This window comes from Macaca mulatta, chromosome 9 (assembly GCF_049350105.2).
Source record: "Macaca mulatta isolate MMU2019108-1 chromosome 9, T2T-MMU8v2.0, whole genome shotgun sequence".
Lineage (NCBI taxonomy): Eukaryota > Metazoa > Chordata > Mammalia > Primates > Cercopithecidae > Macaca > Macaca mulatta.
Window position 1 is genome coordinate 116,996,828 of NC_133414.1, and position 26,133 is coordinate 117,022,960.

The 26,133-nt window shown below is 43.0% G+C and overlaps 1 protein-coding gene across 1 annotated transcript in view; it reads left to right on the forward strand.

Annotated features, from left to right (window-relative positions):
- SORCS3 (sortilin related VPS10 domain containing receptor 3) overlaps positions 1-26,133 on the forward strand; it is a 609,576-nt gene that overhangs the window by 180,780 nt on the left and 402,663 nt on the right. Inside the window, exon 2 of the mRNA XM_015148111.3 lies at positions 15,745-15,812. Coding sequence (XP_015003597.2) covers positions 15,745-15,812 — 68 coding nt within the window. The remainder of the gene's footprint in view (positions 1-15,744; positions 15,813-26,133) is intronic.

Genomic DNA, 26,133 nt, shown 5'->3' on the forward strand with positions numbered 1-26,133 from the left:
TGGTTTACATTGAAAATTTATTATATAGTGTAGCCACCTTCATTAATGATACAAGCTAGATCTTCTGATAACTTGCTGCAGCTTCTCCATCAGAACTTGCTGCTTCACTTTGCACTTGTATGTTATGGACATCCCTTCTTTTCTTAAACCTCATGAACCAACCTCTGCTAGCTTCAGATTTTCTTCTGAAGCTTACCTCTCTTACCCTTCATGGAACTGAAGAATGTTAGGGCCTTGCTCTGGATTAGGCGTTGGCTTAAATGAATGTTGTGGCTGGTTTGATCTTCTGTTACTAAAACTTTTTCCTTATCAGCAATAAGGCTGTTTTTCTTTTCACATGTATGTTCCCTGGAATAGCATTTTAAATTTCCTTCAAGGACTTTTCCTTTGCTTTCAGAGCTTGCCAAACTCTGGCACAAGAGACCTAGCTTTCAGTCTATTTGGGCTTTTAATGGGCCTTCTTTGCTAAGCTTGATCATTTTTAGTTTTGATTTAAAGTGTGAGATGTGTGACTCTTCCTTTCACCCACACACTTAGAGGCCATTGTAGGGTTGTTACTTGGCCTAAATTCAATATTATTGTGTCTCAGAGAATGGGGGTGTGTGTGCTGAGGAGAAGGAGAGAGATGGGGAACAACCAGTCAGTGGAGCAGTCAAAACTTGCACATTTGTCAATTAAGTTCACTGTTTTATATGGGCACGGTTCATGGTGCCCAAAAAACAATTACAAAGTAACATCAAAGATCACTCATCACAGGTCATCATAACAGACATAATTATAACAAAAAAGCTTGAAATGTTGTGAGAATTTCCAAAATGTGATGCAGAGACACAAGGTGGGCACACGCTGTTGGAAACATGGCACTGACAGGCTTGCTCGACATGGGCTTGCCACAAGCCTTCCATTTGGAAAAATTAAAAAGAAAACCACAGTATCTGTGAAGTGCAATCAAGTGAAGCACAGGAAAACGAGGTACCTTTGTCTTCTCCAGTGGCCCTTAGAGAATGATAACTCTTTAAAACTTAATACAGTCTGATTTCGGGAGATTGCTTTCATTATCTTCCCACCCTGCTCCTGTGTCCCTTTCTCCTTACCCTCTTGTGGACATTCTCAAAGTTATTTCAAAGCCTCCTTGAACTCTCCCTTCTAGAGAGGCTTGGCAGACTAGCTTATCTAAGGAAAAGAAATCCTGGAAAAACATTGCTCCCAGAAAGGAGAGGGCCGAGAGTTTAAACTTTTTCCATCTCTTATGATCTCATCAAAGCCTCTCATCCACTGTGAGGATGTCTTGACCACCTCAGCTCAGATTCATCTTCTCCTCCTTTGAACACCTCTGGTAATACTTTGAACTCAAGAAGTGTGTTATATGTCTGTTGATTAACAGATGCCATATCAAAGAAACATTTAATAATACTTTCATAGTACAATGATGAGAAAATCAGGGTTCTTGTCCTGAGGGAGCATATAACCTAGTGTCAGAGATGCCTGTGCAGATAGAAATTTGTAGTCTGGTGAGTAGCAAAACTGGAGGTATGTACAACAAGTTAGGGGAACACAGATTAAGGGAAAATCAGTTCTGTCTTTGAGAACAGCTGAGACATCAGAGTATTGATATTTGAGCTGAATCTGGAAGCATGAGAAGGAAGGAGAGCATCAGGTAGAGAACAGGAGAAGGGCTTTCAGAGGACGGAGAAGAGCATATGGAAAGGTATGGAAAAATAGAATGGGAGAAGGGGTATTCTAGTGTGGCTAAATTCAGCGGTCATTTGGGAAAGTGGCTCTAGAAGAGGTTTAAACTGCCATTTGGGGCCAGGTTGAGAAAGACGTTTTATACCATGAGGAATTTTGATTGATCCTAAAGGCAGTGAGAAGCCACTAGAGAATTTTTATAAGAAATTAAATAAATGAGTTAGTTTGAAGGCCTTTGAGGTCATCTAGTAGCCAGATCCAATGGTCGATTTTTGATCTTTCTTCTACATAAACTGTCAGCAGTATTTCAGTTTACAGGGAGCTGGTCACCCTCTTCCTTGAAATGCTTTCCTCACTCGGTTTCCAGAACTCATGCTCTCCTTGATATCCTTGTATCTCCCAGCCTGTTCTGTGCCAGCCAGGGCCTCTAACTCTAGATATTTTTTAATTTTAATTTTAATTTTATTTTAAGTTCTGGGCTACATGTTCAGAACATGAAGACTTGTTACATAGGCATACATGTGTCTTGGTGGTTTGCTGCACCTGTCAACCCATCATCTAGGTTTTAAGCCCCACATGTATTAGGTATTTGTCCTAATGTTCTCCTTCCCCTAGCCCTCCAACCCCTGAAAGGCCCTGGTGTGTGTTGTTCTTCTACTTGTGTCTCCGTGTTCTTGTTGTTCAACTCCCACTTATGAGTGAGAACATGCAGTGTTTGGTTTTCTCTTCCTGTGTTATTTTGCTGAGGATAATGGCTTCCAACTTTGTCCATGTCCCTGCAAAGGACATGATCTCATTCTTTTTTATGGCTGCATAGTATTTGTAAAAGAAGAGATTGAATGCAGGAATTGATTACAAGAGTACTGGAAAGGCTGGAAGAGCAAGAAAGAGGAAAGGCAAGGCTGCTCAAAGATCGGTCACCGCAGGAACCATCACATGACTGCCCAGGAGGAGAGGAAGCAGTACTAGAGGACAAGGGTCTGTCCCACCTAGGTTCCTGCTGTATGTGCAGAGGTACATCAGAAGAACCCAGGAGCCTGTGCTGCTGGTCACTGAGACCTATCCCCATTGCTTCCACCACCTCTGTTGCTGCTGATGTGTTGTCACATCAGAAGCCAGATGCGTGGAGAGGGCTGCTTCTCCCTCCTCCGCCAGTCCCCACTCATGCCTTCCATTGGCTGAACTAATCTTGAAGACAGCTCACAGGAGAGTTTTAGAAATGTAATTTGCCTGGTTACCTGCCATACATAGGCGGGATTGTGGAGTGAGAGTAAACAGCACAGCCTACCCCTTTGGCTACTGTGAGGGTTCTTTTCCACCCTCCTGTTCATATTTAACCCTGTGATTCTGCCTAATATAATGCAATGACTTCTTTTTTTTCTTTTGAGGCAAGGTCTTTCTCTGTCACCCAGGCTGGAGTGCAGTGGTGCAAATGCAGCTCACTACAGCCTTGACCTCCTGGGCTCAAGTGTTCCTCCTGCCTCAGCCTCCCGAGTAGCTGGGACCACAGGTGTGTGCTACCATGCCCAGCTAATTTTTAAAAATTATTATTATTTTTTTTTGGTAGAGGCAAAGTCTTGCCATGTTTCCCAGGCTGGTCTTGAACTCCTAGGCTCAAATGATACTCTCACCTCGGCCTCCTAAAGTGTTGAGATTATAGATTATGGGCATGTGCCACCACACCAAGCCACAACAACTTATACCATGAGGATACTGTCACTCTCTATCAAGAAAGAGATTCATCAAGTTCCATTAGTTGCTGTCCCTTCTCTGGGTGATGTTAATTGCTTTGTAGACCTATTACAATCCTGTGTGGATATCCTATAACCCAAAGTAGTTGTGAAGCTAACCAACACTAACATTCTTTGTATAAAAGAAAAGAAACAGAGAGAGTAGGAGAAAAGAGAGTAACTTATGGACACCATCTATTTATCTGTTTTGCCCTGCTGAACCTGTGGCTGGAATTATCCCAAAAGTGGTAGAAGGGAAGTTCCCACAAGGGAGTGCCCCAAACAGTACCAAGGCAGGGCCAGTTGGGATTCCAAAGAAAGAAGCACTAAACTCCAGGGTGGTCAGTGCAAAGCATTCATTAGGGGAACTTAGTGTAGTGCTGCAGCAATCCTCATGACAGACGGCAAGAGAAAAGGGTGATCTACCTAGGTCTGTCCAAGCAACATGGTCAGGGAAAGGAGTTTATGAGCTGGTTTAAGGCATTGGGCTCAGGGTCAAGACCCCTTTGTTTCAGTGTTTTGGGCAACAACCTAGATACCGTTGTCAGTTCATGTTCAAGAGACCAGTGTGGGTTCAAGCTTGCTGCGGAAAACCTGCAGCTGGCTGGGTCACAGAACAGTCAAGCACTCTGATTTTTCACTCAGAACACAGAAAGCAGCAGGTGATGGGGGGTGGAATGGGGAATCCTGCATTCTCACTCATCTCTGTGCACACACATTCTGAGCTTTCTCTCATCTCTGTGCATGCGCACATAAAGCATGCAAGGAGAAATATGCATAATTGCTGTTATATTCATTTCTGTTACTAGTCCTGAGGCATAATTGATAGGCCATGTCTTTTTTAGCTACCCATTTTGTGTTTCCTTTGCCCTTAGCAAATACCTCAGAGGGTTAAGGATTTTCACCTCATAGTGTGATAGAATAATTCAAACCATCATTTCTGAAGAATCTTAGTCCTTGATAGTTCTGCCTTTACCACTGTAGTCTTCTGTTAACTTGTACTTCAGGACTTGAAAACAATAGGAGCACTTGAAATTAATAAGAGGCATAATAATAATAATAGGTTTCAGACATCATTCTCTTTGTCCTCATCATAAAACATCATCTCTGTTTCTCCTTGACAATAGAGACAAATCATCCCAGCTGGTAAGTAACCCCTTCATTACCTGTTTGTTCAGTGGTAGCATGAGAAGCTCAAAGCAGATGGATATTCCTTTCAGCTTCCAGTTCAAAAGAACAAGTGTGGCTGGGCATGGTGACTCACGCCTGTAATCCCAGCACTTTGGGAGGCCAAGGTGGGCAGACCACCTGTGGTTAGGAGTTAGAGACCAGCCTGGCCAACATGGTGAAACCCTGTCTCTACTAAAAATACAAAAATTAGCCAAGCATGGTGACACGCGCCTGTAATTCCAGCTACCCAGTAGGCTGAGGCAGGAGAATCGCTTGAACCCAGGAGGCAGAGGTTGCAGTGGGCCACGATTGCACCATTGCACTCCAGCCTGGGCGACAAGAATGAAACTCCGTGTCAAGTAAATAAATAAATAAATAAATAAATAAATAAATACATAAGTAAACGAACAGGTGTTTTGCCTCTTGGTGACAATTCCCTCCTTGGGAAGCAATACTTCTCTTCTAACAGAGCCCCAAGTTGTGGGGACATGAATTAAATGTTCTGTGGTGTCTTCCTGGATGTGATAAGGAGAGACATCTCTCCCACTTGCTGTTGTTGATGTTCAGACCTTGGTATTTGGACCATATTTTGGTGGAACCCACATCCTGGAGGGTAAGCACCACAGCCTCACATGGGTGTCAGTTCCCAGATGGTGCAGTCATTGAGTTTTCACAAGTCCACTCAACCATTGTATCAGTCCAGGTGCTCTGGGTGATCACGTTTGTGGTAAGACCAGTGAATTCCATGGACAGGTCCATGACTGTATTTCATTTGCTGTGAAATGAGTTCCTTTGTTAGAAGTAATGTATGGGACACCATGACAGTGAATAATGCAATCTGAAATTACTTGATTCTAGCATAATCACTACAGGCAGGGAAAGCAATTCCTGTGAGAAGAAATTGCCCTCTCTGAGATGAGAGGGATGCTGTGCAATCAACCTGCCACCATGCACGATGTTGAGACTCAGCATTGGTTTCTTATGTTGGTAGATTGGGAACTCAGCAGTGATTATTTCCACATCAGCCTTGGTGGGGGAGATTCTATGGTGAGCCTGGGGAAAGCCTCTATCTCTGCCACAATGGCCACTCCATACAGAGCAAACTCAGGGGTAATTGGGGAAAGAGGCTCAGTGATCTCAATAGAAGACACCATCCTGTCCATCTGATCCTTGAAAGTCTCTGTAGTAATCACCATGTGGTGAGCATTCACACAGGACACAAATATCCCCTGTGCCAATTTTGAGAGGTCCAAACAGACTGGTTTTTCTGCCTCATTTCACTGATCTCTAAATGCTGACATGCCCCAGCTGTCAATCCTCATAGCTTTAGTCGATCCACACTTGGTCTCTTAGTGACTGAAGCTAAACTCATGTCTTACAAGTCCATCCAATCACTGACAACTCCCAAATTGATATTTCTAGCCTAAACTCTTCTTCTGTGAACTCCAGACTCATTTATCCAGCTCACTGTTTGACTTCTCCATTTGAATGTCTCTTAGGCATTTCAAAATTAATGTCTAAACCTCAACTTTTAATCTTTCCTCCAGACCTTCTTCTCTCACGGTCCTCATCTCATGAGACAGCAATTCCATGCTTCCAGTCACTTAGGTTCAAATGCTTAGGGTCGTCCTTGACTATTCTCTTTTGTTCACACCTTGTATCTAATTTGTCAGCAAATCTCCTTGGCTCTATCTTTAAAATATATTTAGATCCTGCCTCTCTTCACCTGTCTCCCCAGTTTACTGCTGTTACTCTGGTCCAGTCCACACCGCATTTCCTCTGGATGATTACATCACAGTAGGCTCCTCATCCACTCTCATCCCCTAACTGCCTTTCTAAACACAGTAACCGGAGTGATACTGTTGAAACCTAAGTTCTCCATGTAAATCCTCTCCTGATTTCCCATCTCACTCGGAGTAAGAACCAAGGTTCTTACAGTGCTTCTCAAGGCTCAGTGAGGTCTCAGCGTCCCAATATCTCCCTCCCCTCCCCTCCAACTTCATTAACTTCTTGTTGTTCCTTAGATACGATGGGCACACTCCTGCCTTTGGATCTTTGCATCTGCTGCTGCTTCCGCCTGTCATGTTTATTACCAAGAGAACCATGTGACTTCATCCTTCACCTCATTCAGGATTTTAAGTGTCAGTTTCCCATAGAGGCCTTTTCTGAGCTCCTTATTTACTTCTGCAACCTTCATTCCCCACCTGCCACCCCCTAGCCCACGCTGGAACCCCCCTGCATGTTTGCACTTTTTAATGTATTTCTCTTATTTCTTATTTCCTGCTTATTTTTTCCCCATAGCACTCACTGCCATTTGACTATTGCATTGGTTACCTATTTGTTTGTTTTTGTTTGTTTTTTTTTCCTCTGCTAGGATATAAACTTAGTGAGGGCAAAGAAGCTGGTTTGTTTTCTTTACTGCTGATTCGGCACTTGGCAAAAAGGAAGCATGCTATACATATTAGTTTGGTGAATGAATGGAAAAATTATGAGGACTGAAATTGGTCAATGCAGGACACCCCAACACATTTCAGGAGACTTAGTGTTTGCTTGCTATGGGCAGGATGAGAAAGGAATCGTGCTGAGCCACAGAGTTGGTAATACTCCCTTAAATAAAACAGAGAAAGGGGTTAACAGTTTTGGAAAATTTCTTGCATCCGACACTGATGAAGTTGATATCTCTTGTACTATTAATAATTCCTTGTCTTCCCAACTAGATTGTAAACTCACAGTGTGCAGTGGGCACTGTTTATCTTATTCTGGACACCCAGTTGGTGCCCAGACATTCTCATACTGGGCCAGTTGAGTTCTAGATTATAGATGTTTACTTTCTACTCCCTGCAGGGGAGGCTCCTCTAGGTGGGAGGAAGATGCCAAGACTCACAAGACCATGCTGAGACTTAAAACACACTCCTGCAGGCTGTCCCCGAAGTGTATGTTTTAGCAACTTTCTTATGTTACCATTGTCTACCACCCCTGGTAAAGAAAGTCAATGAGTCCTATTCCACTTGGCTGAAAGCAAAGAATTATCAGGTCCAGGCAGGAGTGAGGTCATAAGAGTGAGAGGACCTAGAGGTGGATGTGCAGAGAGCCCCATGGATTTGAAGGCACCAAGATTTTAGGAAGGTTTAATGAACTAAAGTAATTTTCCTTCAGAGTAAAATTTTGCAGGCATTAAAGGTCCTCACTTCACTGAATGTGCTCACGGGCCAGAGCGTCCTAGTGATTTATGAATTTGCAGATTACGCATTATCCTTTCAGAGGACAGGAATCCCCTGGGGCTTTCTGCTTGCCTTCCAAAGCTGAGTGGAGGTGCCAGGTGAGGACACTGGCTCTGATTTGCAGCCTCCTGTATTGCAGTTAGGGTCTAGAATGGATGGGCGTTTTTTAGAAGGAGCTCAGCAACTCTAGAATCTGAAAGCCTTCCACCAAATATGAGTAACTAGAAGCCCTTGTCTCCTGAAGAATAACTGTCACACTTATAACTTATGTTTGCACAGTACAGCTTATAAAGCAAGCTGGCATCCCTTATTTGATTTGAATCAGTAACCCTGTGAGCATGGCAGGGAAAGTGTACCATTACCCCATTTTAGTAAAACACAGCCAATTCCGAAAACATACATGAGTTGTTTGGGCACATATAGGAGTGTGTGTCAAGGCTGGGTCTTGAGTTCAACCCTCTGGTTTCAAGTGCTGCGTTTTCTCCATGTGGCCTTGCAAACTCCATCTAGGAGGCAGAGGGCTGGATCCAATGAGGTGAATGAATTTAGACCTGGAGATATTTAGGATTCTTGGGTGGAATAGGGACTGAAACTTCAGACTATGGGCACTTCCTCTCACACAGAAAATGGGATGTGTAGAGTCGCACCAAATATCACTCTCCCCAACCCTGTCAGGGACTTGGACTTGTTAGTTCAAATACAGATAATCTTGGAAGGCAGCAGGTTAAGGAGGGCTACACATTTCAAGACTACAGCAACCATTAAAAAATCACTTTACTACCAAGATTCTTATACTGTGCTTGGCACTGGGCAGGAATAGGTGAATGGAGAAGAAGTCAGGAATAAAGGCATTAGTTGCAGTGTTGTGTGTTTGAAGCTGGCTTGAGCATTTGAGGACGGCAGAAGATACGAGGTGCTTGGGGACAAGAAAATTGGAAGTGGATACTCAACAAAGACAACACCAACTGATTTCGTAAGAGGTCAGCTATGTCCCTTATTGTCGCCTTATTTATGGTGGCCCCTTATGATAATATAGTCTCCTATTGTCACCACCCTCTTCACTCTTGTAGAGCTTTTAATCAAATCATTACTGACCACACCAAGTGCAATTCCACTCTCCTTCTTGCACCCTTCCCTTGTCCTTTGTGCCTTGTTTCCCACCTTGGCACAGCCTTGCTGTGTCTCTGAGTGGATCCTGCGTATATCATGGTGCGCTCAACACAGCCTATACTGCTCCATCTCTAAACTGCTTTTCTCATAACTAGAATGCTTCCTCTACCCCCTGCTCTTTTCTATTTGCCCCTGTCCAATTTATAAAGAAAGAAAAAGAAATAAAGCAGACACGCTCCATTTCAGTATATAGAAATTCTTACCACGCTTTAAGACCCAGCTCATATAACCCTCCTTCATGAAGATTTTGTTAATCACATTTTCTGGACTTAATTGCTTCCTCTTCTCAAATCTTATAGCGCATTATCCATACCTCTCTCTACATTTATCATCTCATCCCTTCTTTTACTGCCATATATTTGTAATTCATCCAAAGGACCTTGTATAGTGCCTGCCATGTGTCAGCCATTGTGCTTGGTGGCGGGAATGCAGAGCTAAATGAGACCTGATTTCTGACCTCAAGGAGGTCACAGTCTAACAGGGAAGACAGACATACAGAGAAATCATATTATCCCAGTATGACAGAAGTTATAAGAGATGTATGAACAGTGTTATTTCAAATAAGATGTCAGATGCCAATTTAAAATAGTTATATGTACTTCCATAAATGTAATTTTCCAGCTATACACACACACACACAGAGAGACAGACTTCTCTGCTATTCTCTCTGTGTGTATATAGCTTGTAAGAAGAGAGAAGTGCTATTACTCATGAATTATTCCAATTTATTTTCATTTCTCCTGCTGTCTAAAATCCCCCCAGGATTATAGCCAGTTAGGTCAAAAAGGTACTTATTTGACAAAGCTTATTTGGTAAACCTGGGTCTCCCAACAATTTGCCTAGTTCTTTTCTCATTACACATCTCTGTTTCCTATTTCTCTCTCCAAGAACAAAGAAAACAAAAGTTATCTTTACCCCGGGCCTTGAGCTCTAGATCTCTCTCCCTGATTTGCAGAGTTTAGCAGTTGTCTTTCTAGTTCACATAAGAGGTACTCAGTAAATATTTGTGGAATTCATGAATGAATGATAAACTCCTTGAGGGCAAGGGTGCATTTTTCTCTTGTCTGCATTCCTGTTCATTGCTTTGCACAGAAGCCCACATAAACACTTACTGAGTGGAGGAGCATCATGTGAGAGCAGAACAAGCATGGTTGAGTAAGACAGGCATGGGCAGAAATGCTGGCTCTGTCTCTTGTTGGTTGTTTGCTGTGGGGGCAATTTGCTTAACCCGTGGGCCTCTGTTTCTTTATCCATAAAATGGGAGATATTGTATAATACCTGCTCTGTTTCAAAGGTTTTTTGCGAGGATTGAGAATTGCCCAGTGTAGTACTTAGCACATAGTAGGAGTGCAATTAATGTTAGCTCCTGCTTTTTCTTCCTTGAGTTTGAGTCCTATTCTCATTCTGGGGCCATCAGCTGGAGGAGATTCAAGTCAGGTTTTGCTGTAGATCTGGAACTACCCCCTCCACCATCCTGCCTGCCATATCCACCCACTTTGTTTCCGGAGCCACACACTCATCTCTTTCTGGTCTGAGTACTTGCCCAACAGCCCTGGGCTTGTTAGGTGGGTTTATCGCATCTATTTTCCATGTTCTTCCCTGGAAATTCACTCCTCCCCAGTGGCCTTTGGAAGGCTGTGAGTGATGGGAGAGGTCAGGGGTGGGCAGGCTTTCTCTTGCTCTTGGTTTTGTTTGCTTGGCATAGAATGTCTTAAGCCTGAAGGTTACATTATCATCTCTTCATGGCTCTATTAATGTCCGTCTGTGCTGGACTCCAGGGGAAAAGGAGTTTCCATCCTATAATTCTCAGTGTTTTGACTTTTCCTCTGGGGAATGCTGGTGTGACCTCGCTGAGGTATCCTCCTCATATGTGTCCTGCTTTATTTGTAAGGTTGAATTCAATGTAAACGAAGCGGTGTTGTGCTAGATTAGGATCTCACCATGGTGGAGTGGGTAGCGTCACTGTAGCATAGAGGTGGGAAAGGAACCATGATGTGTTGGAGCCTTTCTGGAAATGTGGTCCTCTGGCTGCCACAGAAGAGTTTTTTTTTTTTTTTTTTAAATTTATTTATTATTATTATACTTTAAGTTGTAGGGTACATGTGCATAACGTGCAGGTTTGTTACATATGTATACTTGTGCCATGTTGGTGTGCTGCACCCATCAACTCATCATTTACATCAGGTATAACTCCCAATGCAATCCCTCCCCCCTCCTCCCTCCCCATGATAGGCCCCTGTGTGTGATGTTCCCCTTCCTGAGTCCAAGTGATCTTATTGTTCAGTTCCCACCTATGAGTGAGAACATGCGGTGTTTAGACACATGAAAAAATGCTCATCATCACTGGCCATCAGAGAAATGCAAATCAAAACCACAATGAGATACCATCTCACACCAGTTAGAATGGCGATCATTAAAAAGTCAGGAAACAACAGGTGCTGGAGAGGATGTGGAGAAATAGGAACACTTTGACACTGTTGGTGGGATTGTAAACTAGTTCAACCATTATGGAAAACAGTATGGCGATTCCTCAAGGATCTATAACTAGATGTACCATATGACCCAGCCATCCCATTACTGGGTATATACCCAAAGGATTATAAATTATGCTGCTATAAAGACACATGCACACGTATGTTTATTGCAGCACTATTCACAATAGCAAAGACTTGGAATCAACCCAAATGTCCATCAGTGACAGATTGGATTAAGAAAATGTGGCACATATACACCATGGAATACTATGCAGCCATCAAAAAGGATGAGTTTGCGTCCTTTGTAGGGACATGGATGCAGCTGGAAACCATCATTCTTAGCAAACTATCACAAGAACACAGAAGAGTTTTGAATCCTACTCAGGGTCCATCGAGTCAGACTTGCTGGGGGTGGGCCATGGAATCGGCATTTAATAGGCTCCCCAGTGGCTCTTAGGCTCTGGCTTATTCATGGAATGGGAAGAGCACTACCTTGGGGGCACTTGGTCAAAGTCAGACATTGCTGAGCCTTGACCTTGAGTCATGTTCCCCTTTCTGGGGCTCCATTTTTTCATCTATAAAATGAGAGCAGTAGACTGGCTTAATAGCATCTCCTGCTGAAGTCTGTGATTTACCAACACAATATCAATATCTTTCATTTACTCAGAAGCGATTATTTTATAAGAACCTTCAATATGCTGAGCCTGTGAAGGAGACAGAAGTACCAAACAATCCCTACCTTAAGTTGTGTAGGCTTTAGTTGAGAAGGCCACTCACATAACATTCAGAAGCTATCAAGATAGTATTTGTGATAAATTGCATGACTCCATTTTAAGCAAAATAGGACTTCACAGGAGAGAATATTTTTGATGTCTGGTATAATCCTGGGAGGCCACCTGAAAGGGATGGGCTTTGGACTGTTTCTCCAACATCAGGCAGGCAAGTACAGGGGATAATGAAAGGATGCGGCACAGGCAGCGATATAACAATAGAGCATGAAAGAAAGCAGAGATGTGAGGATGGGTTTGTCTTACCTGAGGTACCTTGAAAAACTTAGATTGTTTAAAACAGAGGACAGGTTTTTGCAAACTGGAAAAAATGATTGGAAGAGTATGCATGGGCCCCACTGTGGAGTCTAAGTGTGCCAGTCTAAGGAGTATGGATTTTACCCATTGACAGAGCAAGTCAGTGAAGTTTTCTGATCAAGAAAGTGCATGAATTAAGAGGTAAAATTGAAACCATCTACTATGAAGACAGAAGTAATATTCATAGAAGTGTGGAAGGATATGTTAGTCTGGATTCTCCAAGAAGCAGACATGAAGATGAAATGAGATATCTGAGAAACTTATTAGGAAAAATGCCTGTGAGAGAAAATGGGAAAGGAACGAGAGCAAATTGGGACAACTGCTGGGCTGAGATGGAGATCTGACCCCCCAGTGAAGGAGATGGGTAAGGAAGGCAGGCAGGCAGGTAGGCTGGCTGGCAGAATCTCAGACTGTAGTGAGGTTTTGTGGAAAGTTTAGCAAGGCTGTTAGGGGATCTTAGCATCAAGGTCACCCATCAGAGGAGTCCTGTCACCCAGGAATGTGTCTGCCTAATATTCCTGTTGCTTGTAACCATTGGCCAGGAGCAGCTTTTGTGGGGTGTGGGCTTGGCAAGAGGTAGCAATGGATTTCAGAGCACAGCAGCTGGAGTGCTTAGTCAATTATGCTTCCTGCAGGTGGAGATCTGAGAGGCACGTTCTCATGGCAGCTACTGAGGGGAAGGAGAAACTAAGGAGAGTCTAATAATATTCTCTTGGGTGGTTTATTTACAGAACGCCTGCGTCTTTGCTCATGATGCTTCCTCCGTGTAGAAACACTTGAGCACTCCCTTTAGCTAGTTAGTTTCTACTCTTTCTAGGTATTAGTTTGGGTTTCACCTTTAGGAATCCTTCCCTGACTTCTTTATCTAGTTTCTGTATTTGGTGCCTCAACATTCCCCAGTTTTCTCTGCATTCACCACCACAACACCTATCACTCTGTATAGGAATTGCCTGCTCATTTCTTAGGTTTCTCCCCTGCTAGATTAGACTGTGAGCTTCTAGAGGGAAGAATCTGGATCTTTTATTTCTGTATCCCCCACATATAGCCCAGTGGCCAGAATATCATAGCCATTCAACAGAGGAAGAAAGGAAATGATGGAAGGAGGGAAGGAAAAAGCAGGGTGGTCCAAGCTTTGACTAAGGAGAAGGGTTTTCCAGATCTAGTGGTTAGAAGCTCTGCTAATTAAGTGAAACTCACCCTCAGCATCTCTTTCTTCATTCTACATGGATTTTGCACTTTTTAGAGCCATGTCCCCTGGAGGCTTGATGTTGGGGAAAAAATGAAATGGTCTGACTTGCTCCTGCAGAGCCTGAGTCAGGTGGTCATTCTGATTCATTCCTAGTAGATCGGTTTTGAGCTTTTTTACTTTTTCCAGAATTTGGCATGGCCTGCACATAGGCTTCCATGCTTTTACACAGTGACTTTAAGAAAGACTTGGTATGTGAAATAAGGTCAAATCAAGAGCAGAAGAACTTTGGGGGTGTGTGTGTGTGTGTGTATGTGTGTACCCTATACACCGATTCAGCAAACAGAAATTATCTGGCAACTTGCTAGACATTTGGTGAAGCTATGGATAAGCATATTTCCTTGTTAGTCTCTGACTTTAATAAATGAGGAAACTAGTTATGAATGGGAGGGGCAAAGACCTCTAAGTGACTGTGGAGAACAATTCTTTGCATGGGTTCCCCACTTCTTGCTGTTGTGCTGTGGTAATAAGACAGGTAGCCTGGTAGAGTCTACTGTTCTACAAATAGCCATGCCACTGGTGTGTGCTATTAATACATACTCTTTGATTTGTGCTGTGGTAATAGGACAGGTAGCTTGGTAAATTCCACTATTCTACAAATAGCCATGCCATTGATGATGTTTCTTGCCAACCTTCCATTCCTCACCGCAGAGAAATTGAATGTCCCAGTCACCTTTGGCACATAATGGATCATATCCCTTGCCTTTAATTTTTTTTTTTTTAGTTTATATAGAAGAAATGGAAATGGGGCTGATTGACCCCATGGAGTGCTGGATGAGAATAAATCTCGAAGTGAGCGTTTTGTTGTTAGTTAAGTGCCATAAAAATGTTCAATATAATGGCTGATTATTTTTCTTTAATCTTAAATGGATACCTAGAATGGGAAAGTCCCATCTCGATAGCAGAAATTTATTATCTCGGAAAGAATTTAATGGTTACTGTGAAAATGAACTGGAGGAAGTTAAATTGTGGAATGGGAAGGAGCTGAAAAAAGTGAAATGAGTTGTACATTAAATTTAGATAAACACAATTATGTGTAACTGGATTATCACGTGTGCAGGCAGGCAATGTGTATTATGCACCTGCGTTTTGATTAAAATCGATTCAGGTGCACGCGCTTAGCATCCTTTTAGATGTGGAGCTGTGCCTAAGCCACTGCCCAGATGCATGAGAGGCAGGTAGGGAAACATCTGATGGCCAAATCCTCAGCTGGAGAAAGGGCATGGGAACAGACTGGTCAGCCCAAGATTGGGTAAGAAAACCACCAACTGGATTACAGGCAGCCTCAGTTGTCTGATACATCCAGCTTCCTTTTGGGTTACTTAACATCACCTGATGTCAAGAAGGTGGCCGTGGAGTCCAGTGGGGTTCAGTGATCTGCTTACTGTGATACATGGTCGATGGCAGATGGTATCAGGGGACGTTGGGGAAGTAGGCCTGCCTGCATTCAGGTATTTATGCCTGCCAAGGCCCTATTGATGGAAACACAAAATCTCTTTGAACCCCTTTTATAGACAGAATCAGGCCCACTTCCCTTTTACCCTTTTAGGTCCAATTCTGTGAATCAGAGTCATCTCTGGATCAAAAGCAAGCCTATCATCTGATCTCTGGGTGGCCTTGGTGGTGAACAAAGCCAGCTGGCCTGTGTCTGACCTTGAAGGAGGACAGATGTGGAGAAACAACTGTCAATAGCCAATTAATTCCTGTTGGCATGTTTTATTTCAAATGCAAAGCACTGTCAGGATTAAAATAAATGCTACCAGTTACAGGGATGCATTAAATTAATAACTTTTTTTCCCCTTGCTTGATCCTATAATACCCCGCAACTCAATGGATAAATACTAAGCCCTCCTCTGGGTGGTAGGAGATGCATTGTATATTGTTACACAAACTAAAGTAAGCTTCCTTTTTTCCCTCCCTTTGTTCCTCTCCTCTGCCCTTATCCCCAACCCCTTGCAGGTCATACTTATCCTGACGAAGCTATATGACTTCAACCTGGGCAGCGTGACTGAGAGTTCACTTTGGAGGTAAGCGGATTAGAGATTCGTAAGGAGCCACCCTGGCTTGGCTCACGTAAGAAACGCAAGTGAAGCAGTTGGGAAGTGTGGACTGGAAGGAGCAGAAGATAGTCCTCTTCCTGGAAGCTCATGCTAATGCTCCAGGTGGAACCAACGGCCCCCACCTGTGAATTCCTTTCCTCCTCTGCTTATCTCTTTTGGAATCTGCTGCACATATATCCTGGCCCTCTCATTGCCTCTATGCTTTTGGAGTGTCTCATTCTACTTGAAGAAGGTGGGGCCTGTCTAGAGAGACCAGATAAACATGCACGAGTAGAGCTTCTTGATTAGGAAGCCTGCTGTAGGAGGGATTCTTGTCCCGGATGTGAGTCTTGGCCAAAGGACTGTCTCCAGCCCTTTGCATCTGTAAGATGCTGTGGTTCTTGAGAAGGCAGTACCATGGGGGCAGATACACATGGGAAGAGGTACAGATACAAGTTCGCCTGATGATGTTCTGATTCCCAGGCACTTTTGCCTTCAGGGGCCCCTTGCCCCATAAAATAGTATTAAAAGGTCTATTTTACCCCTGCATTGGTATAAAGATAGCTACATTAATATCATGTATTAAAACACTTGTTTCAGCCCAGTTTATTCTTTTGATTTTAAAAGTTTCTCAGGACAGGGAATGCTCATGTGTTACACACACTTACGTGTATACCTCATCACGTACATACGCACACCCATACGACCACACTGACACGCAGTCACACGGGTCGACAGTGGGTCTCATCAGCCACTGGGACTTGGTGCTTCACCCTCTCTGCTAGGTCCATGAGACTTGAGGTGTTGTTCGTTTTCTCCCATTTACCTTGCGATGTGTCAATACTGGGCAGGAAGCTGTCACAAAAAGCCATGCATCTGGCTGCATCATCATCCCTGAGTCCTGCCCCAAGGGTTTCCTGGGGTTTTGGAGCAGAGGGGACTGGGGTGTGAAATGCTTCTTCATCTGACCTGTTTGTTTGCGGAGAACTAGGCAGCTTCTCTCCAGGGAAGAGGGAGTAGTCACAGCATCTATTAAATATTTAGGGGTTAATTGCTCATATCGACTGAGGCCTGCCTCCATTTTCACAGGACGTCTAAAACCTAATTTTGCTGCTCAGTGAAAATTGGCAGATGTATAAGTAACCAGCGTGCCTCTAACAAATGAAAGCATGACTATTTCCACTCACACGGTACTTTCCAGGGAATTAGAGCCTCAGAAACCGCCCTTCAAGCCCAAGCACAGTGATGCTGTGTGATACTTTAAGCCTCATTCCTGTGGTGTCTGCTTGGTCAAATCATGAAACATGCCAGAAAATGTTATCTTTACATTGAAAAACAGCTATTCCTGCTACCCTATGTTGCAGAAAAGGTTTGACTATTTCTAGGAGCAGGCCAGGCAAGTATAGGAACCTAGGCCAGTTGCTTAATGCTAGAGGCCTTCAGGTTATGAAGGGTGTTTCTCACAACTGCAGGAGCCAGTGTATTCATCAGCATGTACCAAGAGACAGTGTATAGCTTGGTGTCTGTACGGGTACCCTGGTGTTCCATTGCCAGGATTGAAGTCCCAGTTTGTCCACCACCAAGCTGTGTAATTTTGGGCATTTTACGTAATCTCTCTCTATTAGTTCCCCAGGGCTGCCATAATAATTACTTCAAACTGAGTGGCTCAAAGCAACAGAAATGTCTTCTCTCACAGTTCTGGAGTCCAGAAGTCTGAAATCAAGGTGTCATCGGGGCCATGTTCCTTCTGGAGGATCTAGGGTCCTCCTGGATAAACCAGGATGACCTCATCTTGAAATCCTTGATGACATCTGCAAATACTTTTTTTTTCAAATAAGGCTCATTATAGATTCTGGGAGTTAGGATGGGGACATATCTTTTAAGGGAGTTTATCATTCAATCCACTTCCCTAAGTCTGTTTCCCTGCATATAAATTGGCACAGAACATGTCTTTGCTCTAGCCTCATTTTTCTTGCTATTCCTCCAACATACCACCATGCTTTTCCCGAGAGCCTTTACACTGAGATTTTTCCTCTGCCTAGTGCTCGCAGGCGACAGAGCAGGCACCTCACTTCCTTCCCCTGTCTGGTCACAGGTCACCGAATCATGAGGTCCTTCCCCAGGATTCCACATTCCATCACTTGGCTACATGTTTTTCTTGATCCTTATCACCAGCTGGCATGCTAAATGTTGACTTGTTGCTTTGTTATTGTCTTCCCACACCCACTCACATCTAAGCTTGTTGAGAGAGGGAATTTTTTTTCACTTTAATTCAGTGCTGTATTCTCAGCATTTAGAAGATTATTTGGCACACAAGAGGTGCTTAATAAATGCTTACTTAGTGAGTAAATTAATGAATGGGTTGTTTTAAGGATTAAGTGAAACGAATATAAAAACATTTAGTCCAGTAACTTACACATAGGAAGTGCTTACTTAATTGTAATTATTAATGATTGTCATAGCCCTGTGTTTGGATAGAGTTTTCATTCCGTTGTTGACTTTGTTTTTAAGGATCCCTTGCTGCAGAGGTGCATGTGAGGGAAATTATAAGACACCAAGGGAGTGTAGTCTGTGTTCTCTAGGAATTAGCAGAGATCTTTGAGGTTGAAGGTCGGGGGTTAGGGAGGGGAGAAGAGTGATTTAGAATGTTGTCCTTTGTGCTAGTTGGGAGGAATTGAAATACCAATTTCTATCGAGTCAAAGATATTCTTTTATAGAAAAGATTCTTCAAGCTGGGTGTCGGCACAAAGGGAGGGATGCAGTTTGGCAAGTGGGGACATGTCCCTACCACAGGGCCAAGTCCAGGTGAGGCTGGTCTGTGGGAGAGAATGTGCTGAGCCAGGTCTGGAGGGTGTGGGGATTGACCAGGTTCACAGAAGGGGCTCAAGCAAAGGGAGTTACTCAGAGCGTGTTTACAGATCACAGATTCCATATGGTGTGCCCTTATGGGGATTTGGAAAGCTGGTGGATATTATGGGCTTTCCCTGTTGATCAATATCATGTATGAGTATATTTTTGTGTTAGGTTTCAGGTGGTTCACGGACCTGATAAAGCCCAGCTTAGGAACCCCTGGATAGAGTGTGACTGAGGAAAGGGACTGCTCCTAAACTTTCTGGGGGTTTCCTGGTTTGCTGGGACCTCACTGGGAGTCTTCTAACTTTTTACTGTCTTTCTCACACATGTTCTAAAGATCTGTATCTCCCATTCTCTTTTCCTGTACTGATAATGGTGTATTTTATAGAGCCTAGAGCAGTATGATTTCCCTTCCTAATACAGTGTGCAGAGAAAAGAAACTAAATTAAACATGCACCCTTTCAGCTTCGTGATTCGGCTTAACATGCTTAACCAAGTTGAAATTGAATTCAGTGATTCTTCTTCGGTGTTCTGTACAATCAAGAAGCCTGGAACAGCAGCTGTCATGACAAGACGACACCGCCTGTCAGGTGGCAATGTGATATAATTATTTGCCTCACTGGATTAATAATTCAGAGGCCATCTACTTCTAAATAGATGAAAGACTGTTTAAAACCATTAATTTGTGTAGCAGTATCTTGTGCCCTTGTGACATTCTTTCCGGAATACCTTGGTGCTCTTCTACTGCTGGTGGCCAAGGCTCTTTCTTCACCACCACCAGGGTGGTTATGTAAATTTGTCATTTAGCACAACAGCACAACCATCTGTTGGTATCCCTTAGTCAAAAAACATTTCACCTATAAGATATCATGTTTAGAAAATTAATGAGGTTGGGGACTGACTTGTTTAAAGGATGCAGGGCTTTCCCTGAGTTACGTGGGTCTTAAGGCTGAGGTTAGGAGCACTCCCTGGCTCTTGATCTGAGCCTCATTCCACAGTGTCATATAGCCATTCTCAAAAATGGAAATTTTGCAGCTATACAGACATAACCCTCCTATTTATGTCTCTTCCATTCCTAACAAATTTAGGCCATTGTCATGTGGTAGGGTGGTGCTATGGACTCAAAGGGAGGACCACATTGTTCTCATTTCCGTGAGAACAATTTATGCCCTCTGCCCTTGTGGATGCACGTGCATCTCTGCCTCACTTGGGCATTCATGATCCTCAATTAGGGAGGAAGGATGTCACTTTTCTCTGGAAGTGGAAACTCTGATAGTGCCAATCAATCCACTGCTTGAGGTTATTAAATCTTTACTTTTGAACATAGGTACTGGTGAGGATTTATGTTTCTGATTGGCAGATTGCTTCTTGGACTCATTTCTGTATGTCTTGGACATGAGCCCTTGGACTAATAAACAAAAACTTTAAAGAAGTTTAAGTTACCCACTTCTGGAGGGAAATGGGTTAGCAAGCAATTCTCCAGCTTCTGCCTGTCCATCCTAAGCATGACTGTTCATCAAGGGTCCCTGACTGATCAGCTTCAGAACAAAATATACATGGTAAAGGAACTTCAGGTATGAGGTTGCCACAGGTAGGCGGTCCCCAGAGGTGCAAGGTGTCCACAGGTGTGAAGTCTGCGCAGGAGCTCTCCTCTGGCTGCTGGACTAGGGTCTTCACAGAGCTAAATGAATTTGCAGTTGTCTAGGCATGAGACGAAACAGGAATCATTTGCAAAGAATGATACCCTTCAATTGGTAGACCTTGGTTCTTCACCTCTCTCCTCTCTTGCTTTATTGCATCCGCTCTTAGCCTTGCTTTACTGAACCCACCCTAGTAGTATGGGAGCCATTCTACTATTAGAAAAGAAACCAGACTGAACAGCCATTCTTCCTGTATGCCTGGCTTCAGGACGCACCATAATTGATTATGATGTATATGGAGAGTACGGATTCCCAGGCACTTCCTGCCGGAGACCTTCCATGACCCTCCTCTCTGGGTGGGAGGCTCCTCCTTTGCTCATCAGTAGCTTTATATCCTTACACCATATTGGTGATTTGTTCCTAGCCTGTGAACTTCTCAAGGGCAGGGAATGCGTGCCTTAGTTGTTTCTGGATCATTGGCAATGCTTAGCACTTTAACGATACTAAATAAGGATTTGGAGACCTCATGAAAGTTTTCAATAGTCCCAAACCAATCCCAGCACCAGCCCCGCCTTGCTGTGTCCCTTTCTATGTATTGAGTTGTCTCATACTCCTGCCACTTGGGAATTCTGTGACTTTTCATCTGGTTCACAAGCTGTTGTCTGGACCACTTATTTCCTCCTTAATTGTTCTGTCAGTGACCTTTCTTGGGGATGCTGCTTTTTTTAAAAATAGAAAATGGAGACCTTTTGAATTTATTAATTTTTTGTTTGCCAAGAAAGCCCTGATAATAATTGCTAAGACTTCCCAGAAGTTATTAGTTTACAAATTTTAATGACACTCATGATTTATTTATGCGCTTCCCTCCCTCTACAGCTGCTCACCCCAATTCCTTGGTGGAATTCCTGCTGAATCTGAGTGAATTAGTGGAAACAAAACTGCAGATTGGAATGACATTTTTTGCTAGACTGTTAATTAAAAGCCTTCCACCCTATTCGCTAGGCTCTTTATATGTGAGGTCCCGAAGGCTGGGCTGATATAAGCTGTGAAATCCTCTGTCTAAAACTGGGATGGTCTCCTATTTGCTTGCTGTAGTAATCAATCTGGTGGAAACTCCTGAATGGGTCACAGAACTTTCAATTGAACCGATATTAATTGAGCATCCGTTATGTAAGCAGCCCTGTGTTCATTGCTGGGAGATGGAAAGTAAGTATGTCATGATTGCTGTCCTCAAGGAATGTTTCATTTGTTTGGAAGGTAAGATGAATGTACATGGGAAACAACAGCAGGCATATGCAAGAATATATACATATCCACAAAATACAGTGCATTCTGCAATGACTGGCTGTGCTCTAGAAATGCTCATATTTTTATTATTACCACCCCACATCATTCCATAAAGAATACAAAACAATTCTAGGAATGAATCGGAGAAGAGAGCAATATGGCAAATATATTTTGTTTTGCTATTTAATATAGTATATCCTATTTTTCTATTGGGTGTGTAAGCTTCTTAAAAAGAAAGACGGCTGGGCCTGGTGGCTCATGCCTGTAATCCCAGCACTTTGGGAGGTCGAGGCGGGTGGATTACCTGAGGTCAGGGGTTCACGACTAGCCTGGCCAACATGGTGAAACCCTGTCTCTACTAAAAAATACAAAAATCAGCCGGGAGTGGTGGTGGGTGCCTATAATTCCAGCTACTTGACAGGCTGAGACAGGAGAATCACTTGAACCTGGGAGGCAGAGGTTGTAGTGAGCTGAGATGATGCCACTGCACTCCAGCCTGGGCAACAAAGCAAGACTTCATCTCACAAAAAAATAAATAAATAAAAAGGAAAGATATTGATAGTTCCCATGGTTCCTAGAAACACCTGGTGACAGTGGGATGGCATATGTAGTGTTTAAAGGTGGTGGGTCTTGGATTCAAACAGCCTGAATGTGAACCCCAGCTCTATTGCTTACTAGCTATACCATCTTGAGCAATGTTTTAGTCTCTTTGAACCTCAGTTTACTTCTCCATAAAAATAGAAAGATAAAAAAGTCTATCTCATATAGGTTTTGTGGGAATTCAGTGAAATAATGCATGGAATGCAAATGTTGTCAATGTAGTCAGTATTTAATATAATAATTATGGTTTGTTCATATACTCCAGCAGCCTCAGCCAGGCTCCAGATGACAACTGTGCTAATACCTTTAGGAGGATGGGGTACAGAACAAATCTAGACTCCTAGGCATATCATACCTGGGAATTATGCATTTCTGCTTGAGATAGAATATTCCTATCTTCCCCTTTATGTCCTCATTTGTGTTTGGCAAAAGGTGAAAGTTAATGTATTTCTTGGGTTTCATACACCAGATGCTGCTGCTGCTGCTGATTTGGGGTACAGGATGCAAAGTACAATCTGATTTTCAGTTTCTTCACCATAGTGTTAACTCGGTCTTTATTGGTTTCCTTTTCATATAACTTTTGGAGGCTCTAAGCCCATGGAAGAGCTTTGCTGTCTCCCAAGTAATTAACATGGAAGGCAGGGTCGGGCCATGCATGTTTCTCAAACTTGTTGCATCCTCAGAATTACTTGTAGAACATGTTAAATATCTAAATTTATGGGCCCTACCCAAGAGATTTCAATTTAGTAAGGTTGGTCGTTACGCAGGAATTTATTATTTCAAAAGCTTCAGCTAGGTGTGGTGACTCACACTTACAATCCTAGCATTTTGGGAGGCTGAGGCAGGCAGATGGCTTGAGCTCATGAGTTCGAGACCAGCCTGGGAAACAAGGTGAAACCCCATTTCTACAAAAAATGTTAGAAAATTAGCCAGGCGTGGTGGCACGTGCCCGTAGTCCCAGCTACTGGCGAACTGAGGCAGGAGAATCTCTTGAACCTGAGGAGGTTGAGGCTGCAATGAGCTGAGATCAGCCACCGCACTCCAGCCTGGGTGACAAAGTGAGACCCTGTCTCAAAAAGAAAATAAAAGCTCCTTGGTTGATTCTGGTCCTAGGTAGGATTGGGAACCACTGAACTCACCCAAGGAAGCTTGGGTTCTAGGCCCACCTTTGTTACTAACCAATCAGATTACTCATGCCATCCTTCTGTTTCTTCACAAATAAAGGTATTAGATGAAATGATCTCTCGAAACACTTTCAACTCTGAGTCCACAGTCTCTGCTATACTGGGAAGTCAAACAGGAAGCCCACACAGGATTTATGATACCCAAAAGATACCTTTCTTGAGCTAACCGCACTGCTTCTGAGCACAACCACCTTCCTTTATAAAATCTGCTGGTGAAGTTGCAATCCAAGTGTCAATAAAATAGCATACTCTGCTAACTTGCTGTTCACTGATGGATATTATCCAGTTGGCAGACATTAGCCAGAACACCTGTCCAAACTGCTTGGTTTAAATTCATTAAACACAGGGAGCATCATACAATCTATGAAAGTCTTTGTTCTGAAAAGAAAAATAGAATGAGAAATGAGTTTGCTCTAAATATTGGGCCCTCAGACATCTTACTTTGCTAGAGAATTGAGAAATGAGAACACTGGAGAAGCAGATCTGGATTACAGATTTAATGTTTTCCTATTTATTATGGGAAAGAGGGCTTCTTTTTATGGCTCCGTCTTTTTTCTTCCACTAGGCAGGACCACAGCATGCATAAATCTTGATTTTTGTCCAGTGGCTGAGAGAATGTAACACTTTCGTATGGATTGTGTCTGTGGATTGTTATTTTATGTTGTTTTCCCTTTCCTCCAGATGCAGTACCATTTTATCACAATCATAAATAACCCTTCCATTTGGATAAAGGGTGTGAAATTCTGCCCATCCCTGTCCACAGCCTGAGCTCCCTCTCATTTTCTCAGCAGTCAATTCATTAGCCTTCTAATGAAGTTAATAAGTGAACAGGATCAGACAGTTCCTTCTAAAATAACATTTTTAAGTGGATGCATTTCCTCGCCCTCTAAGGTAGGCCTTAATTTATTTCCCTGCCAGATGGCCATGTGTGTGAAACTATGATAGGTGGGCCCTTGGAATGTGGTTTGAAGCCAAAAAAAGGAAAAAATTTCAACTCACACAGAGCCTATCTATTTTCAAGTTTATAGGAGAGCAATTTGACATACCCCATTCCTGCTTATATATATAACGACTATAAAGATTAGGTAGTCAAACTTTCATAGTTACTTTCTCATCGTCTGGTGGCCAATTACTTTATTGGACATAGTCTATAAATGTCATTAGGAGGTTTCTAGCAAATTCCCTTTAAAGACCACTGCCCTAGACATTATTTGGGGGAAAATATGTAAACTGGTAAAAGACCTTTCCTGTTACACGTCTGTGAGATTTCTTTATAAGAATCACTGAACTTAGGAAGTTTTTTTATATGTTATTGTTGCTTCCAAATGTTTTGTGCCCAACTTAAAGCTAAAGCTGCGCTGTCTTCCAATACATAAGGTTTATCTTGTAAAAGATCCCCCCCTTCACTGCTATTATTCTCTTAAACTTGCATACCATTTTTAGTCATTGTCCACATAAATACAGGACAGTTCTCATATTTCTGGGAGAGGTGGAAGGCCTGTGTAATTGAACATTCCATTTTGCAGATGGATTGTCTGACGTCCCTAGTGGGTTGGTGGTCAGTCTGGGACCCCAGTCTGGATCGTCCAGTTCTCAGCAGCCCCTTGTTCTTGCTGTCATGTTGGTAAGCATGCTTTCCTGGCCTTACAAATTTGGCAGCCATTCCTGTTTCATGTGAGATCTATGGCTGAGGGACTACTTTTGGGACTAGTAGTTTCCTTGGATATTTGCCTAAGTGATTTTCAGTTCAGGTGGATTATGAGAATCACCTGGGAAATTTAAGAAAAGTCAGTTTCCTGGGCCTTATTCTAATCCCACTGAATCAATTTCTGGGGTCGGGATCCATGAACTTACAGTTTTAAAGAACTCCCCTCTTGATTCTGATGTGCCATTGATCTAAGGCACTTTATGGCCATCTTTGCTTCTAAAATGTCATTTGCTTCTAAAGTTGTTTTGGGTAACTCACCCGCAGCATACCACCTTTCCCTCTACCCATCTTTCTTCCTTCTGGCTCAGAATGATGAGCGTAATCATTCATGCGGAAATCCATAGTTGCACCCTCCTCCTTTATAATGACAACCATAAAGGTTAATAATTGGAATGTGCTCTGGCACTTACTAATGAGCTCACATTCTGTCAGCATCAGGGCTGTTTAATTGGGCAATTAGCATTGATCTTAGAAAGTGGTGCCACAAGAGAGTGGTCATGAGGTGCTGCTCCCCTGGAGTTGTGCTTGAGATAAGCCTTATGAGGGTGAGTTGGCCGTCAGGAATCTAGGTTCTGGTGGGGATCAGAGGACACAAACACTGGGGAATAGACCGGGCACAGTGGCTCATGTCTGTAATCCCAGCACTTTGGGAGGCCAACACGGGCAGATCACAAAGTCAGGAGTTCACGACCAGCCTGACCAACATGGTGAAACCCCGTCTCTACTAAAAATACAAAAAGTTAGCTGGGCATGGTGGTAGGCACCTGTAGTCCTAGCTATTCAGGAGGCTGAGGCAAGAGAATTGCTTGAACCTGGGAGGTGGAGGTTGCAGTGAGCCAAGATTACACCACTGCACTCCAGCCTGGGTGACAGAATGAGACTCTGTCTCAAACAAACAAAAACAAAACAAAACAAAAACTGGGGAATAGTTTCCAGGTACCTTTTGAAGGCTTTCTATTCATAAAGATTTTTGGTTGCAAGTAACAGAAACCATTGCTAACTTAAGCAGCATACAAGATTTGTTGGAAGAATACTGG